This window comes from Neocloeon triangulifer, unplaced genomic scaffold (genome assembly GCF_031216515.1).
Source record: "Neocloeon triangulifer isolate White Clay Creek 2 clone unplaced genomic scaffold, ASM3121651v1 ptg000014l, whole genome shotgun sequence".
Lineage (NCBI taxonomy): Eukaryota > Metazoa > Arthropoda > Insecta > Ephemeroptera > Baetidae > Neocloeon > Neocloeon triangulifer.
Genome location: NW_026775556.1, coordinates 16870512 through 16887476, shown reverse-complemented (window position 1 = coordinate 16887476; position 16965 = coordinate 16870512). Strand labels below are relative to the sequence as shown.

Genomic DNA, 16965 nt, shown 5'->3' with positions numbered 1-16965 from the left:
TTGATAAATCTAAACAAATTAAAAGGCTTACAAAATAGCGTTTGCATTAAAATCAAACGCAGCTCGGTGTGTGTGTGTCTCTAATCAAAATTAAAAATCTCCGAGCGTGAATGACAGCGGCAATCAAAACGAAAAGCACTCACTTAAATTCAAGAAGTTGTTTATTAAAGCGAGCTGCTTAGCAAAAATAAATGTGCCTGCCGGCTGGCCGGTGCTGGCGAGTGAGAAAAGCAGAGGGTTCGTCGACCGGCCTTCGCGGCCTGACCCAATATACTCGCTCGTCTCTCGTTTAAAAATTATCCGATCCACTTTTTAAATGCCCAAATACAGCGCTGCTTTATCTAAATCATCATCGACGCTTGGCACTTGCTTTTAAGGAGCTCGCCAGTGAAATTACACCACGTGCAAAAAATATATATGTATTAAATTATATTGCGGTTTTGGAGGCAGAAAAAGCTGCACACTTTGTGTCCAAAATGAAATTAAAAGACTTCTTATTGCGCGCGACTGTAGAAAGCTGCAGCTTTTCGCAACACTTTACTTTTGGGTATCTGCAGAAAAACCGCGAGAGGCTTTTTGTTGCCGCTTGACAATAAGAGTCGTCGAGGATCAGTCAAAGGTTCACCAGCGGCAGCGACTTTTAATTTATTCCCTCGGCGTGTCACTTGCACAATGCGTTGCGCAACACAATCGGATACGAAATGTCACTCGCACGCAGACTCATACATACAACTCTCGAGAGCAACAGCGAAAAATAAAGACGGAGATGCAGTTTGTTGTTTTTCTGCAGCTTCGCATGAGAGGTCTTGAAACATCGCGTCTCATTTTATTCAATTAAAAATAATACCCCTGTCGTGTTGAGATTTTTGAGACAGTTTAAGATGGACCGCCTATCAAAATAGTTCATTGTTATTTTATTTATTCTTTTTTCTTCATTTAATTAGTAGAGCAAAAAAATTTAAAAAAATATAATATAACATACACTGTGTTTGAATAAAAAAATTAAAAACGTCAAATCAAACCATTTTTGGTTTGTGAGGCATTTTAAGAAGTCTATAAAGAAATTTTATAGCCTTTGTATTTTTTTTTTAAATTATTACTAAAAATAATATATTTAAATATTTGAAAATAGAGCTATTTTAAATCCTTTTGAACAAAATTTTTGTAAGATTGCAGCAATATTTTCCAAACGCATATTTGATATTTTTGATATTCAAATAATAATAAAATATGGTTTTGTTAAATTTTCATGTTTACCAGATTACATTTGTAAGCAAATAATTTTCAAAAAACTTCGCGCAGATCTGAGATTTTTCCTCTGCGTCCATAGCAGCAGAAAGTCACTTAAATCACAAAAATTCCAGCATGCGTATTTTTTGTTCATTTACAATTTACAAAGAAAATAATTTCACGCCAAAATACCGTATAACTTTTTCAGAGTCACTTCGAAGAAACTCGACATAAAATTATTTACAAAGTAGTTTCATTTTCATATTTCATCCGTAGGTTGTACATAAAAGTTGAGGTCTTGTAGGAAAATCCAACCCAGCAGAGGAAAACTCGCCGCGCCTCATGAATGAAAAAACGATAAAGCGTCGCTCGTCTACGGCGGGTGCACATTCGTATAAAAATAATTCCGGCTAGCAAATGCTCTTTAACGAGCCTTCCAACTGCTTGTTTTACTCCAAACTGCGCCAATTTCACCCGCAGGAATGTCCGAGCGCGGACACACAAAAAACTGCAAATCTGCCGACTGCGAGAGATCACTCAACTGTCTAGTTTCCGAAGAAAACATTTTCTGCGAGTGCTGGCTGACATTTTTAATTAGGATCTCCTCTCCGTCGGCGACGATGAGGCCAAATTAAGGAGGAATTACGGCGAAGAAAAAATTGCGGGGGAATTCGGAGGAAATGATGATGCAAAAAACTACAAAACTGTTGCAATAAATGGACAGAGTCGCTTTATTTTAAGTGAGATTTAATTTAACGTCTTTGCGGAAAAACACAAGACTTTCAACATATTTTATGAGATTTTTAGAAAAAAAATGTAAAAAAATAAATCATTAATTTTCCCTTTTGCTGAATTCTGTATATACCAATTTATTAACTAAAATGTGCTAAATATATTGAAATAATCAAAGGCAATGAAATCTTTCACTTTTAATGCTCTAACCAAAAACTGTACAAAAAATGTTTTTTTGCAGAGTTAGATTTTTGCAATATAAATTAGCATTATTTCATTTCCAGGAACTCCCTGCAATTATTGCTTTCTTATTATAATTTTACATTTTTTTTATGACGAATCCCCTGTTGGGATCATTATGACAGGCTTCACGGGTGACATGGCCGCAGCTATTTGTGTACAGTTAAATTTGTAGCCGCCGAGCTGTCATCGCTTCTGCATCTCTGGCGTCGTCCCCTCGCTTTTGAAGGATCATCAGCACCATCTCAAAACTGGCTCCGCTGAACAAAACGCAGCAATTTGTTCAACACACACACGTATACAAATTATACAAGAAGGGCCTGCTTGTAGATTTTTTTTAGAAACCACAAATCAGATCGTTCAAGTTTTCCCTTTTTCGTGCGTATGATCGCTGGAGCGTGTTTATTTCAAAATACGCTCCCAAATCGTCGGCAGGTGACAAAAAGGAGGCGATATTCAGATAAAACGCACGATTTACGACTGCGAGAATTGAAACGCCTAACTTATGTTCTCAACACTCTCTAATAAATATTTAAGCTTTGGAGTGTGTCCTATTGGAAGGTGAGATAAGAAAAAAGTTGTGACATGCATGGGAAAATAGAAACCGCCTTTCTAGTGAAAAACATTTTGCGTTTGAATTAAATAATCGAGGAGATTTGTGAATATTAGTGAAATCACCAGTCTAAAATGCAAATCGAAATTCTTCTAACAATAAGCAATGGATTTAATCTACTGAATTATTAATTTTTTTAAAATTTGAAAATATTATTAAATTATAAAAAATTTTATGAAGAAACTGCTTCTCAATTTTAATTATTTTAATGGGAAATATATTAATGGTACACTTTTGTCATTGTAATTTCATGACTTAAAATTTATTCATCTATTGCGCAATTTTTTTTCTGTAATTTGATTTATTTTCTACATTTGCCTCCAAGAAGTTGAATTTTACAACCCATTTATGTTATCATTTCAACTTGCATTAATGCACAACAATCTTGGATATTTTCTCTTTAGAACCTGAAGTACCTGAACCTTTAGCCACTTTGGATGGTGCTGCCACCGGCGGGAGGCTGCGCAAGCACCGGAGAAAGTAGCAGTTGACCTCGGCGAAATATTGGTGCTGATTTATTTCAGAGCCAAGCGGCGCCCCGTGAACCGCATAAATGCGAAATACCAGTTCGCAAAACACATTCGAATAGAAGCGCGGGTATATATTTCATTTTGCTGCTGATTTAATGGCTGCTCGCGCCGTCATGCACCGACGCCCGCGATATTGTTGCAAAAAGTCGGCGAAGAGCAGCACGCGCGTCGGGAAAATAAATATGATTTATTCTTCTCCGCGACTTCTCAAAATACGGGAATAGGTCTTGATTCCGCGGAAAAATTATGATTTGATGGACGGACCCGCGTCGAGAGAGGCTACCGGAATTTTTATCATGAGGCCTGACATAAAATTTCATCAAGATTCGCTAATGTTTGTTGGTTTCGCGAAAGATCTGGCTGCGGAGATAAACTCGTCTCTCTCTCGGTCAATGGGCATTTTTCCTCTCGGTGCATATTTTATGACACTCGTCGGCCAATAAAAAATTCCGCGACACAAACGGAGCAGCGCAGGTATAGAAATCTTTTCTGGACAGATTAAAATTCCAGACGCTTTTTATTGCTCCAATAAAATTATCATTCACAGATTCGAATATGATTTTATTCTATTCATTTGTAATATGAGAATTATTTTATTATATCTCACGAGTTTTTTATATTCTTTTTTTGGCGCGTGATTTATTTAAGCTCGTGCTCGTTTTTATGCTTGATTCTTTCCTTTTTAGCAGTCACGCGAATCGTTGGCCAAAAAGGGTGCAATTAAAGCATCAACGCCTCTTTGCTCGCGACGTGAGTTGAATTTCAAGCTGTCCGACTGAGAAAGGTGAATAGTGCAACAATTTGGATGTAAAACGGCTCGTTTGAGATTTCCGTTCGTGCCAACGCTGAACGAGCATTAACGAGAGAGGTAATGATTGTGTGCAATGCCAAAAGCGGTCTGCCACTGATTGCTTAAAAATCAGTGGCGGATTTGCCGAAAAAATTTGCAAACAAAATTTTTTGAACGTAAAACAATTAATTAAAAAATTCTTAATATTTTTATGCGTAAAGAAAATTTTAATTCCAGCTCTTTTTTTTTACTTTCAATTTTCGATTTTGAAAGATTATTTTTCTTTTTGGATCATTGAATTCTTTGATTTTGATTTATGTTATAAATTATTTAGTATTTTGCGGTAACCACTTGAAAATCAAGAACAATTTTTTTTACCTTTTTCACGAAGAAACTTAATAAGTTGATTTTAATTTGATTGAATCTAAAAAGACTGGTAGAATGTGAGGAAGTTTTTTTAAACATTTTGTTAGCCAGGTCATTATTTTGAAAAATAATCAACAGTAATTACGCGTAATTGATAAAAAAAATCCCTGTAGCAAAATATTTGAAAGTTGTTTCTGCAAGAATAAAATTTCTAAGCTTATTCTGTTGCTTACAATCAATAAATTTAAATTATAAAATTATCTAAATTGCGAGGTATTTTTTATTTTGACTGGTCATTAATGTATTTGGGTCCTGTTTATTGCAAAATACTTGCATGAAAATCTGCTGTGTGCATATTTCTGTTATGTTATGTATGGCCTATGATGAAAAACTGCTTTCCAATATGTATTCCCATCACAAGTATGTGCAGAGCACGAAGAAATAAAGATGCGAATTCGGCGATATGCCCCTCGTGCGCGGCGATTTTAATTCTTTCCCACGTGCTCTGGCTGGCGCCGCGCGAGAGTACTTGTACGTACGAACCCACAAAGACCTCTTGAGTTGAAGCGGCGACGGGTGTTTTGCATAATTTTGGTACTTTCTCGCTCACTTTTAATGTGACGGCCGGACGGAGATGCTCAACAATATAAATCCGCAAATGCCAAAATGTTCCCACGACGCCGCTCGTGCATAAAAATTTATTACTGTTTCGGTCCGAGAGCGGTCACTCTCTCGTAATCAGCGGTCAGGCCACTTTTGCTCAATCAGCTTACTTTTTTTCTACATAATCTCCGTCGCACTCGTCGCCGCAAATCGGAGCATCTTCATTCCAAGCACCTGCTACTTTTATCAAGTTTGTTTCTTGAAAGCGAAACTTGCAGTTTGGAGAGATGCGCACTCATTTTTTTCACTTGATTGGCCACTCGATTCAAAAGTGACTCTTTAACTCTCATATTCCCACACTTTCATTTGGAATGTGTGTGCTTTTTTCGTGTCGAGCAGTAAAATCATATCTTAATGCTTCAATGAGCTTAACGCGATTAATGACTTTTAAGATTTGCAGCTTAAACGTTTCAGTGAAAAGAAACGTTGCAATTTTTTAAGCAGCGTAAAACTAAGCTTTTCAAATTTACGTTTTAACTTAATATTATAATTTAACACATATTAATTATAATTATTTATAACATTTCGTCATTTAGTTTATTTTATTGGTAATTATTATTGTTTTTTTTTATTTCAATCAAATAATTTTAAAGGCAACGATATAATGAATCTAAATTTATGTGAACTAATATTAAATATATAAATAATTTAATACTTATTAAATAATAGTCATCATGGCATCAATAACTTGAAATAGAATAATAAATTCAAATTCTGATGACAGCTCCAGGTTAGCAGTTCAATATTTATTATCCTTCAATGATCATTTTAATTTAAAAAAAAAATTATATTACCTAAATTACACCTCTGTAGACAGATAAATGGTTGAAAGATTACGGGTCAATATCAATAAGCAGGGATTGTGTAGATTTTGCAGGATTTCGATTAAATTACACTTATATCTTATTGTTCTAACAAATTTCCTTGCGAAAATAGTAAGGGTTCTTGCAATATGTTTAAAGAAGTTGACACTCAAGGAGATGATCATGGAAAAGCCCGACTGTTTTTGCAATACTTTGATATTTACGTCTACGAGTTAAAAAAATTGTCAATCGATTACTTTCAATACTTTCGTATGAAGAAAATGTGTTGAAATTATCGAGCTACCCGTTTTAATCACTAAAAACAATCCAAACCACTTTCATATGCGCTCTGGGGGCCGATTTAAGCCATTCTTTGAAAAAGTCAGGCGTGGATCAATTTCCCTTATCAAAAAGGTGCGGCCGGCGTATGGTGTGAACCTAATTAAATCGGCGCGGCCCCATCTGAGAAAAGCCCTTTGATGGCTTTTGGTTTTTGATTACAATCGTCGCCCCGTTTCGCTTCTTTCACTCGCGCCCAGTCGCGGCTGCGGCGGCACAGATAAAATTATTAAACACGTCGATCTGAGATTGGCGATAATTATTTTTTGCACCGCGTTTTTGGCCGCGGCCCGCGATCTGATCAAAAGTGAATTCAACTCGGTCCCGTTACCTGCGCTTGTACCTGGCGCGTTTTTTGCGCGAACCGTGTATGTGTGCACACTTTATCTTCATATATTATTATTATGATTACGGCCAATTATGCATGCACACTCTCGAGAGCAAAATTTCGTGCTCGGGAAACACCTGCGATGGGCGCTTTTATTATTTTTATTGCGGCTGAGAAGGCAAAGAAACCCGACACCCAAAAGTGCTGGCCAAACAGATCCTATCATTGTGCACAAAAAGTGTGCAGAACGCGCCAATTTACATTTTTTCCTCCAAAATAACTTCTAAGATTCTCGCCCTTGCTTTGAATTCTATTGGCCAAATCACATTTTTTTCCTTGATCAAATGACTCTTGTTCAAAATTCTATAGTTGGTTATTGAAAAGATTGACTTCCATTTAAAATTAATTGCATTATAGTCGACATATTTCATTGTTTTGCTGTAAAATTTTGGTCTAAAACGTCTTGAACGTCAACTTTTGGTGAATATTATTAATTATTTTTTTTTTCTTCAGAAAATTTGTCTCCGTAAGTCATAATTCATAATTATATTCACACAGACTAACACGTCCACATCATCCATATTCCATTAGAAAGGTACCAGCAAAATTTTCATGCATAGCCGGCCATTATAATTATAAAAGATTAACTTTTGCGTGCAATTTAACAAGAAATCATATAGTTGAAAACTATTGTTGTTGTTTAACTGTCCAAATTAAAATAATAAAATATGTTAATTATAAATAAAATAATAATTGCTTTAATAAATAAGAATAAATTCAGCAATTTTATTATTCTAGTAAACGTTTTAAGCTTATTTTAAAATTGCAATATAATGTAAAAAAAATATTTGTGAGCGCCACGAGGGCAGGTCAGTGCTCCAATGCCAAACACACATAGCCGTTCTGCAACATGCCCTGCGATTCATCATCCGCGAATGAACCGTAATGTAAATGTGCTGGTCAGCGGCTAATTTTTTTTATTCGGCCGGTCGTTCGCTCGTTCGACCGGCCGTTACGCAATCATGAAAAAGGAGAGCGATCGACGATTGACAGACATTACAAGCTGGTAAAAAAATACAAGTCGGCTTCTGTGCTGACCGACCGGGCAGCGCAGAGAAAGTGCCGCGAGAAAGATCTTGTCCTTGATGCGCGGCCGTCGCTTTTGGCAAACGGGCCAAATAGAGCACGAGCAGATTTTGCCGCGAATTAGCATTTCAAATTAATGTCATGCAAATCGCGCGCGTATTAACACATCTGGCGATCGACTTGGTACGCACCTCATAAATCAATCCGAAAATCGAAAATATGGAAATATTTATGAATTCACGTCCGCGCATCGACTGCTGGGAAAAAAACCAGCCGCATAAATAATGGCACTCGCCTGGCGCTTATAAGAAGTTGATTAAAATTTTAATTGTGAGCTAAGTTGCCCCGGCAAGGTGGGTCATAAAACTGCGTGGAATTCGCTAATGCATAAATTATATGGAGGTTCAGGAATTAAATCTGGCGGATCATAACAATTTTTATTATACGGGTGGAATGAAATTCTATAAAACTGTTGCTGTGTTCTTAAATATGCGCTTAAAAATATACTTTCATCAGAACTTTCAAAACATTGTGTCATTTTTATTTCATGCATATTCAATTTTCTTGAAGTTCCCCTCAGGCCAATTAGAGATTAATTAAATTTTTGAGCTTATTCATCTCGGTTGGTAATTTAATTGGTAGAATAAGAATATAAAGTTATCTAAACAATATAAATAGCCCTATTATAATTATTTTAATGAACATTTTGTGATTTTAATTAAAATATAAATATTATGCAAAAGTTTATGTGAAATTTTGCTTATGTATACAACTAATGCCGTTGAACTTTTTTTTTTAATAATAATCGTCTTGTTTTAACCACAGGGTAGAATTATAATTGTTTACCTAATAAAAAATGACAGTAATGTAAGATTTTAGTAATTTTATATTGGAAACAAAATTTCAAATCATTTAAATTTCATAATCGGTTCACGTCTCAATTCAGCCGCATAGCAACCAATAACCACTGCATTATTTGTTGATACACATGAATCGAATAAAAAAGCCCTGGCCAATAATTGGCCATTGACCCTGGGATAATCAAATGGGCTGCATAACTGGAGCTTCCTCGTGAGCATTCTACGAAAGCTGACGTCCTACTTGCAATCAATCGAACTTTCTTAATAATGAGTTTTAATTCCTGGGAATCCCAAGCACCTTCTTTTATCAACGAAGCGAGTATATTACAATGCAAATGAAGCTACACATATAGAAAAATGTACTTGAAAGGAAGTTTATATAAAAAAAACATGCATCTTTCACCGTTTCAATCCTATTATAAGATTCAATCAATAATTCAACTAAGATTATGCTATTAACCAAATTTTAAATATTTTTAACTGTAAATATCTTTTGCATTACAATTGATTTAGTTTTAAATTAATTTTTTAATCAGTTTTAATTTTAATTAGACTCGACCCAGTAAATAGTAAATTTGCAACTAAAAATTTTGCCAAAAGAGTTTTTAACCTTTTCAGTCGGTCACAAAATCAAGCACCAGGCGTTTTATTTTCTATTCTTCCTATTGTTTATTGTTGATAGAACCTCAAAGCTAAAAATTTGGTCTTCAAAATTGCCGTGTGAATTTCGCTAAAATTATTTCTACAGCTATTGTGAACGTTTTTGCAGGTGATAAGGCTGAATAATCTTGGAAAGCCATACAAGTTGCACCCAATTTTCGTACAATTGAAATTCCTCAAGTCACAGGTGTTCAAGTGAGCACGAATTAATTTCTATTTTCCCAGGCATAAATAAATATTTAAAATATGCGTGTCCTCATCAATAATCAATCGCGGCGGCTTCCTCACAAGTCTCGGCGGGAATGCGAGGGATTGTAATTTCGAGTGCGTGGGCCCGTGTTTACTCCAAACAAGCGAGAATCAATTTGCCGTCGTCGACTCATTCCCAGAATCAATCATGCATAATCCATGAGCGGCCGCGAGCGATTACCAACAAAAAGCCGAGAAAAAGCGGCGGCGGCGTGCGCCTGATCGCTCGGCGAGGGAGCGCCTCTCCTCAAATTTGACGCCCGCTCTCCAATTTTCGATGTAAAATCCAACAAGGTTCGCTGACTGATTCAGATTTACGACACCTGATTGCCCGGTGGGGGTGTAGATTAAAGGGTTATACAATTTGAGCATCTAAAACTGCTTGAAATTGTGGTGAAAAGTGTTTGTTTCCAGCAATAAATCAAACTAACTCAAGTCAAAAGAAATATTGTATTTATATATATTTTTTTTACAATAATTATTTTATTTTTTGTATTCATGAAAACTGTAAAAAATTACAATTTTTTTTATCAACATTGCAAATTTAGTATTTTTTTTTGTAATTTCTTTTATTTTCAAATTTAAGACCTTCAATATTCGTCTATTATTTTATGTTAGGCCTCAGAATAAAAGTTCTTTTTGCAGTAATTACATAATTTGGTTTTTGTTTGTATTTGTTGTTGTTGTTGCTATAATAGTGAAGGAATTGTTTTCTATAATATGCATTACTTAAATCTTATTTTTAGACAATTTCTCAGGAGTTGTAATTTTTAAAAAAAATTAAAAACAAAAATATTCATGATAAATGTGGCTGCAAATAGAAATTACAAATAATTGGACATTAAATTTTTCTATAGTTTAACTTTTTTGTTTCCATGATTAAAATTTAACTTTCTTTATTTAGCTTACATAATACTTTTCTAAGGTATTCCGGTGCATCACTCACCACAGTGGCATTCGACTTCTGGAATTTTTTGCCTCTTTTGAACACTTGATCAAATAAAAAGCGCTCTTCTCTAATCAAACATCATCTTCTCGAGAGACGTTTCTCGGATTTACAAGCTGTTTGCGCATTTTCCGCCGCTTCTGTGTTGCCGCAGCTTTTCTCTCTTTCAAAGAGCACCGCATCAGTCGTCGTAATAAAAAAAAAGTGGTCAGCAATCAGGGCCGAAGCTGGCGCAACTAAATTGAGGCCACGTGAATGGCAAATTAATAATTAAGTTATTGTCGGCGGTGGCGAAAAGGCTGTGCGTCGCAAGCAGACCACTTAATTCGCAATTCGCCAGCACCGAGAATATAACAAACAAATGCCCTAAATATTCGCTTGCACCGGTCACTCGTTAATTGAGTTACTAAAACGACCTGTTTGTACCAAATTAAGGTATAAATTGAAGCAAATTTTATTTTTTTAATACTTCTAGAAAAATGCTATAAATTTTCTGGTTTAATTAAATTTTTAGTCTAAACGGCATTCTGAAGTTAATTCACAGATAACATTTGACACGGATGAGCAGGAATAGTCAAACAAACTCGCAAGGCTTGGAAACAATCCAACGCAATGCTCTGAGCCGTCATTGTCAACTGGATAAGCAGAACTCCACCATTCGTGTCCCTTTTCAATAATCTTTCCATTTGGCCACATATAACGTCCTTCTTGGGTCCCATCTTTTGTAGCGGAAAGCCAAAAGCCATCTGCAAAACAATATTTATTAATCGTAATTAATTAAGAAAATATTGCATAATTTAATTTACAATGTGGTTTGTATGTATTGGTTATGAAATGTGATAAAGAAACCAATTCGCTCTTGGATTCAATCGTGACAAGGCTGGCTCTCCTCTCCTCGCAATATGATTTTGACTTGGCCCAAGTAAACATCTAGAGTTTTTTTAATGAAAAATAAAATTTATATTATTTATATTGTTGATGATCTCTTACGTGATTTGCATCATAGTCAGGTTTTAAAAAGTATCTTTTCTTTCCTACATTTATTATATTTGTCACATTGTAGAACGCATCTAGGAATGCATTAAAATTAATTTTGAATTTTTTTACTAGCAACATTACTCACAATATTTAAAGCATAGTAGTTCCTGTTTCAGTACAGCTTTCTGCAAATCATGTTTTTTAGTTATTTAAATATAAATGTATGGAGAATTAACAGAAAAATATAAGAATTATTTATATTATTTACCTTCATTTCATCATTTTCGCGCTCTTCTCTTATAATTGTTAGCGAATTTATAAGTTTTTTCAATTCATCATCGATGCTCACTTTTGCCTTACTCTCTGCCTGCAGGGTTTTTTTGTTTTTGGGAATGAATATACTTTTCAGTTATCATCCCGGGATAGCATTGCTTTTATCCAGGGAGGATGACTGAAGAGAAAATCGCCCAGCATTATTATTTATTATGCTATGCAATCCCAAAGATAAAAAAAATTTAATTTTACTGTAAACGCTGCAAACAACTCGTTTTGCAAGTTTGACAACTGACTCAAATCGCCCTTTAGTTTCTCATCCCTCTGACGATCCAGTTCTTTTCCCTCATCAAGCTTTCCTTTCATTCCATCAAGTCCATGTAACACCTTAAAAATGATTTAAATTAAAGCTTACGATAATTTTGAGCAAATTACCTGCAGTGTGCAATTTTTAGCATCTTCGCTTTGAGTCTTCAGCTCGTGGATTGCTGATTCTATGAGATCTAAGTCTCCTTTCTGGATTCTGCGTGAAAAATTAAGCAATGTGCTATTAAAAACGAAAAGAAGTTTTAATTCTCACTGGTTCATAGATGCATCAAAAATCTTTTGAAAAAACTTGCCGATCTCCACGGAATCCTGAAAATTGAACTTTTGAAATTAATTTTACGGCTTAATTCCATATAAAAACTGTATACATGTTATACTTCAATTTCAATATTAATTTTGGGCTCATACTTTAAATTTGTATTTTGCTGAACTTTGATTGTTTTTCATCAATTACACGGCAAGTTTTATAAAACAGAAAAAAATTGAAAGCAATTTTGAAAGGAATTTTTTTTTTTTTGACAATAAAGGGATATAATCCAATCAAATCCCTTAAAAACATCACTTTGTCAAAAATTAATTCAATGTACCTTAAAAAATATTGAAACCGGGCTTAACTTCAGTTATATATCCATGCTCTCTAGTAAAAATTTAAATGATTTTACACTATACCTCCGTTTTTGCTGATGTATTATGGTGACACATAATTATCGTAACCACAGCCAAAATGAAGGAAATATTCCGCATGATTATTATTTGGAAAATAAATTTATAGGGCAAAGCTGGTCGCTTCGTCTATGAGGCACAAAGTAGTACTGCTCGGCCCAACAAGAACGGATTGCACAGTTGAACTCGACGATGACTAAATGTCTTTTGTTTGTCAGTCTCATTAGCAAGAGGTCGAATGTCACGGCCGGACTTGCTCTAAATTTCAAAGGACCAAAAGACGCAAGTTTTAAAAAACAAAAAAATAAAGCCCAATAATTTGTGTGGCGTCATTTCCATTTTTAATCTTAAAGTGCCATAGGAAAAGAAAGAGACTATTGACTAAATTATTTTCAGATATATTGCGTGAGAGGTGAAATAGTGTCGTTTCCCACCTACTCAGGTGTCTTTTGAAATCGTGGTGTCAGATTTGGTGGGTGAATTATTTCGTTTTAATTTGTGCATTGCATGCGTCCTAACAAGGCTCATTGATCGTGCGGCGTTTTATCAAAATGTAAACAGATAATCCATTATTAACAGCGTAATTAGCGACATAAATGACGGGCTTGCAACTTCCTGAAATAATATTTATTTCATACTCCGAGTTATTTTGCAACAAAATTGATCATTACTAGGGTATCATTAGGTTTTTTTATCTTACTTTTATCCCTCTTGCCTGAGTGAATGATAATCCTGAGTTTGAAAGATAAAAGCTAGTAAATATTTTTTATTTCCCAAATAGAAATTACAAGTTCATATATTTCCATTACTAGCTCTAAAAATTTACTCGTTAACAGATTTACATTTTATGTTATCGTTAGTCCAATTGACATTCTGAAGTCAATTCACAAATAACATTTGTTGTTCGTGAGCAAGTGTCGTGAAAAAGACTTTGATTTCTCTGCAACCCAACGCAGTGCTTTTGATTGATTTTTTCCAATTTGGGATGACCAGAGCCCCACCATTCATGGCCTTCTTCAATGACCTTTCCGTTTGGCCACACATAACTTCCAGCTTGGTTCCCAATGCTTTCAGCAGCAAGCCAGGCACCATCTTCAAAATTACAAAAATTATTCAAATTATTCTTTAGAAGCTAAAATAAATCTATAAATAAGTTACACTGTGTGAATGTAGTGCGTAAAAAATCTGACAAAGAAACCAATTCACTCTTGGATTCTATCGTAACCATGCTGCCTCTCCTCTCCTCACAGTATTTTTTTACATCGGCCCAGGAAAGCTATATTTGTGCAAAATTAAATTTTAAAGTAATAAGATTTTGAGAAATCTCTTAATTACTCTAACGCCGCTACTAGGTTTGAAAAAGTATTTCTTCTTTCCGATAGTAATAATATTTGTCACTTTGTAAAATGCATCTGGAAACTCGCAAATTATAAAATGCATTTTGTTATATATTATAAGTAATAATATTTCTCACAAAACTTGGAGCATAATAGTTCCTGCTTCAGTATAGCTCTCTGCAATAAAGTAATATGATAAATTATTCATATCATTGCATATTTTAATGTTAAGTAAATTATTCTCAGAATATTATTTAAAATGAAATTCATAGTACAGAGAAGCACCGATCTATAATTCTGATTGAAATAGCCGGACGGGAAATAGTATCAAAAATAAATATTTAAAAAAAAATACTCATTTACCTTCAACTTCAGTCCATTATCTTCGCTTTCTGATCTCACAATTTCTAGCGATTTGTCTATTTTGTTTAACTTTTCACCAATTCCCTCTAATGCCTTATTCCCTGCCTGCAGGTTAATTATTTTTACGATTTTATGCAATCAGCGTACGAAAAACATGATTTCTTACTGTAAACCACTCATTTTGTAAATTTGAGTAACGACTCAAATCACCCTTTAGTTTCTCATCCCTCTGATGATCCAATTTATTTCCCTCGTCAAGTTTTTCCTCAATTCTCTTCAGTCCTTCGAACGCCTTAAAAACAATTCAAATTTAAGCATGTGGTATGTGATTATATTTGCAAGAAAATTACCTGCAGTGTTAAATTTCTGCTTTCATCGCTTTGCTTCATCAACTCATGAGTTGCTGATTCTATAATTGCCAAGTCTTTTTTCTGGATTCTACATGCAAAATTATTTGGAAAAAAAATTATCACTCAATTATGAGACAACGTTGTAAATCTTACTGGTTCAAAGACGCTTCAAAAATCTTTTGAAAAAATTTGCCAATTTCCATGGGTGTCTGAAATTTTTACGCTATTAAAAGACTATTGTGACATTCCACGTTTTACATACTTTGATATCTGTCATGACGTGCCATTAGGCTCATAGATAAAATTTATATAATTATGTATATTTTTAAAATCTGTGTAAATAGCAGAAATATTTTGTATTCTCACTTTAAAGAAAAAAATTTTATTGTTTCTCTCCCAAAAAAGACATTAATGCAGCATAATTATTTGAGTAAAAATGATTTTTAATTAAAATCAGAAGTATTTCATGATTTCAAAACTTTTCTCTTAAGTAAAATGAATATTTATGTACACAATTATATTATTGCATTACCTCAGAGTGCGCCAATGTTTCATGATCACACATCAGGGTTATAAGAACAGCCACAACAAAGAAAAATTTCCCCATTATTTTTTTCTCTCGGAAAATTTGTTACTTGGTGAAAAGCTGGTCTTATCGGCTAAGAGACACAAAGCGTACTTTATGTAATGATACATCAAGACCGGCTTATATAGTTTGTCTCAAAGATAAAAATGAGGAAAAATTATGCTTCTCTGGTCATTCATTGGACTGACTATCATTAAAAAGAGGTCAGATGTGATGGACTTAATCAAACAATAATTATCAAAAGCCAAGACGAATCAAAAATATACATAAAATATTTTTTTCACATTTAATCTTAAGTGACGTCAAGGGCAGTAAAAATATTTTGCTTAATCAATTTTTTTTTGAGGAGAGAGCTGAAGTTGAATATATAAAAATAGTTTTGTTTGACTACCTAAACAGATGGGACTTTTGGTCTCGCGGTGCCCGATTTTGTGGATGAATTATCACGTTTTAATTCGTGCATCGAATGTGTCCTAACAAGGCCCATTGACCGCGTGGCATATTTATCGAAATGCAAACAGATGATCTATTATTAACGGCGTAATTTATGGGCGGGCTGGACGACATCTCTGTCTTATTTTTGGTTGTGTGGCACCGAAAAAAGGCGTCACCCCGAAAATAAGTGAATAAAATCATAAAAAAGCAGGGCCCGTGTTTGAGCAGATACATAATCGTGAGAGTTGCGCGCGGTTAATTTTAATGCGCGCCGCTGCATTTGAATGGCGACATAAATCACGGGCAATTCGCCGGCGTGTCTGTCGCCCACCTCGGCTGCTCACACACTTTTCGCGAAAGAAACGACGCTGCTTGTCCTTGGTCGTTTGCTTGTGTGCATCTCGCACGTCCATAAATTCGTCTCTCTTTCCCCGAGCCAGCGGCCGAGCACATTTAAATAAAATTATAATGCGCGCCGAAACTCTTTCATTGTGCGCTTATAAATCAGGTGCGCGCTGTGGCCGGAATAAAAGCAGCCACAACAAAGCACAAATAAAATTCGTTAGTCTTGTTGAACTTTTTCACGTTCATAAACATAAGAATAGTACTGTCGCCTTCACTTATTATTAATTAGTACTACAGAAGTTTTATCCTTGCACCGGATTAATAATATAAAATTTAGGTGCGGTTTGTGATTAAATTACATATTTTTTTATTTATTGTTGCAGAAAATTAATTTAAAAATAATTTTTCTTTAGAACTTTAATTAAAACCAAAATAAGTGTGTGATTTTAAATTTATATACAAGGTGTAATGATAATTTTAAATAATTTATCATATAAACACAGTAAAAATATTAAAATTTAAGAATTCAATGCAACATTTTGAATTCTTAAAAAATTAAATTTCAGTTTTCTTAATAGATTCGCATTTTTTTTTACATTTACTGTACAAGGAAAACTGAATTATTATTTGGTTTGGCACATATTTTTTTAAATCTGATTTTTGATAGGGTGACCTCGTGGACTGCGTCGGGGCAAAAGCATTAATATCAGTCAAACGCGTAATTAATGAACATTTTCCTCCTACTCCGAGATTAATTTAAAACTCGGCCGAGTGATTACAAGCGCGATTATTGGCCGCGATTCCATTGTTGGGGCGAGAGCGTGGGCATTGTTACAACGCATAAAACATCAGACAAACACACAGGATGAATGT

The 16965-nt window shown here is 34.6% G+C and overlaps 2 protein-coding genes across 3 annotated transcripts; both read right to left on the bottom strand.

Moving 5' to 3' along the window:
- Positions 1 to 10086: 10086 nt before the first annotated feature.
- Positions 10087 to 12848, bottom strand: LOC132200054 (uncharacterized). The gene is made up of 9 exons (XM_059625233.1): positions 12683 to 12848; positions 12267 to 12322; positions 12122 to 12209; positions 11939 to 12073; positions 11682 to 11780; positions 11559 to 11598; positions 11426 to 11505; positions 11242 to 11365; positions 10087 to 11181 (listed from the first exon to the last, which is right to left on the bottom strand). The coding sequence occupies exons 1-9, from the start codon at positions 12755 to 12757 to the stop codon at positions 10946 to 10948; spliced, it is 933 nt and encodes a 310-aa protein (XP_059481216.1). The 5' UTR covers positions 12758 to 12848; the 3' UTR covers positions 10087 to 10945.
- A 565-nt stretch (positions 12849 to 13413) lies between these two features.
- LOC132200055 (uncharacterized) lies at positions 13414 to 15432 on the bottom strand. 2 transcript variants are annotated; one of them, XM_059625235.1, is made up of 9 exons: positions 15259 to 15428; positions 14880 to 14935; positions 14727 to 14814; positions 14543 to 14668; positions 14377 to 14481; positions 14151 to 14190; positions 14012 to 14088; positions 13835 to 13952; positions 13414 to 13768 (listed from the first exon to the last, which is right to left on the bottom strand). In XM_059625235.1, the coding sequence occupies exons 1-9, from the start codon at positions 15331 to 15333 to the stop codon at positions 13533 to 13535; spliced, it is 921 nt and encodes a 306-aa protein (XP_059481218.1). In that variant the 5' UTR covers positions 15334 to 15428; the 3' UTR covers positions 13414 to 13532. The 2 variants fall into 2 exon arrangements, with proteins under 2 accessions (XP_059481218.1, XP_059481219.1); XM_059625236.1 differs by lacking the exons at positions 14012 to 14088; positions 14151 to 14190 and having other exon boundaries at positions 15259 to 15432.
- Between the last annotated feature and the right edge of the window lie 1533 nt (positions 15433 to 16965).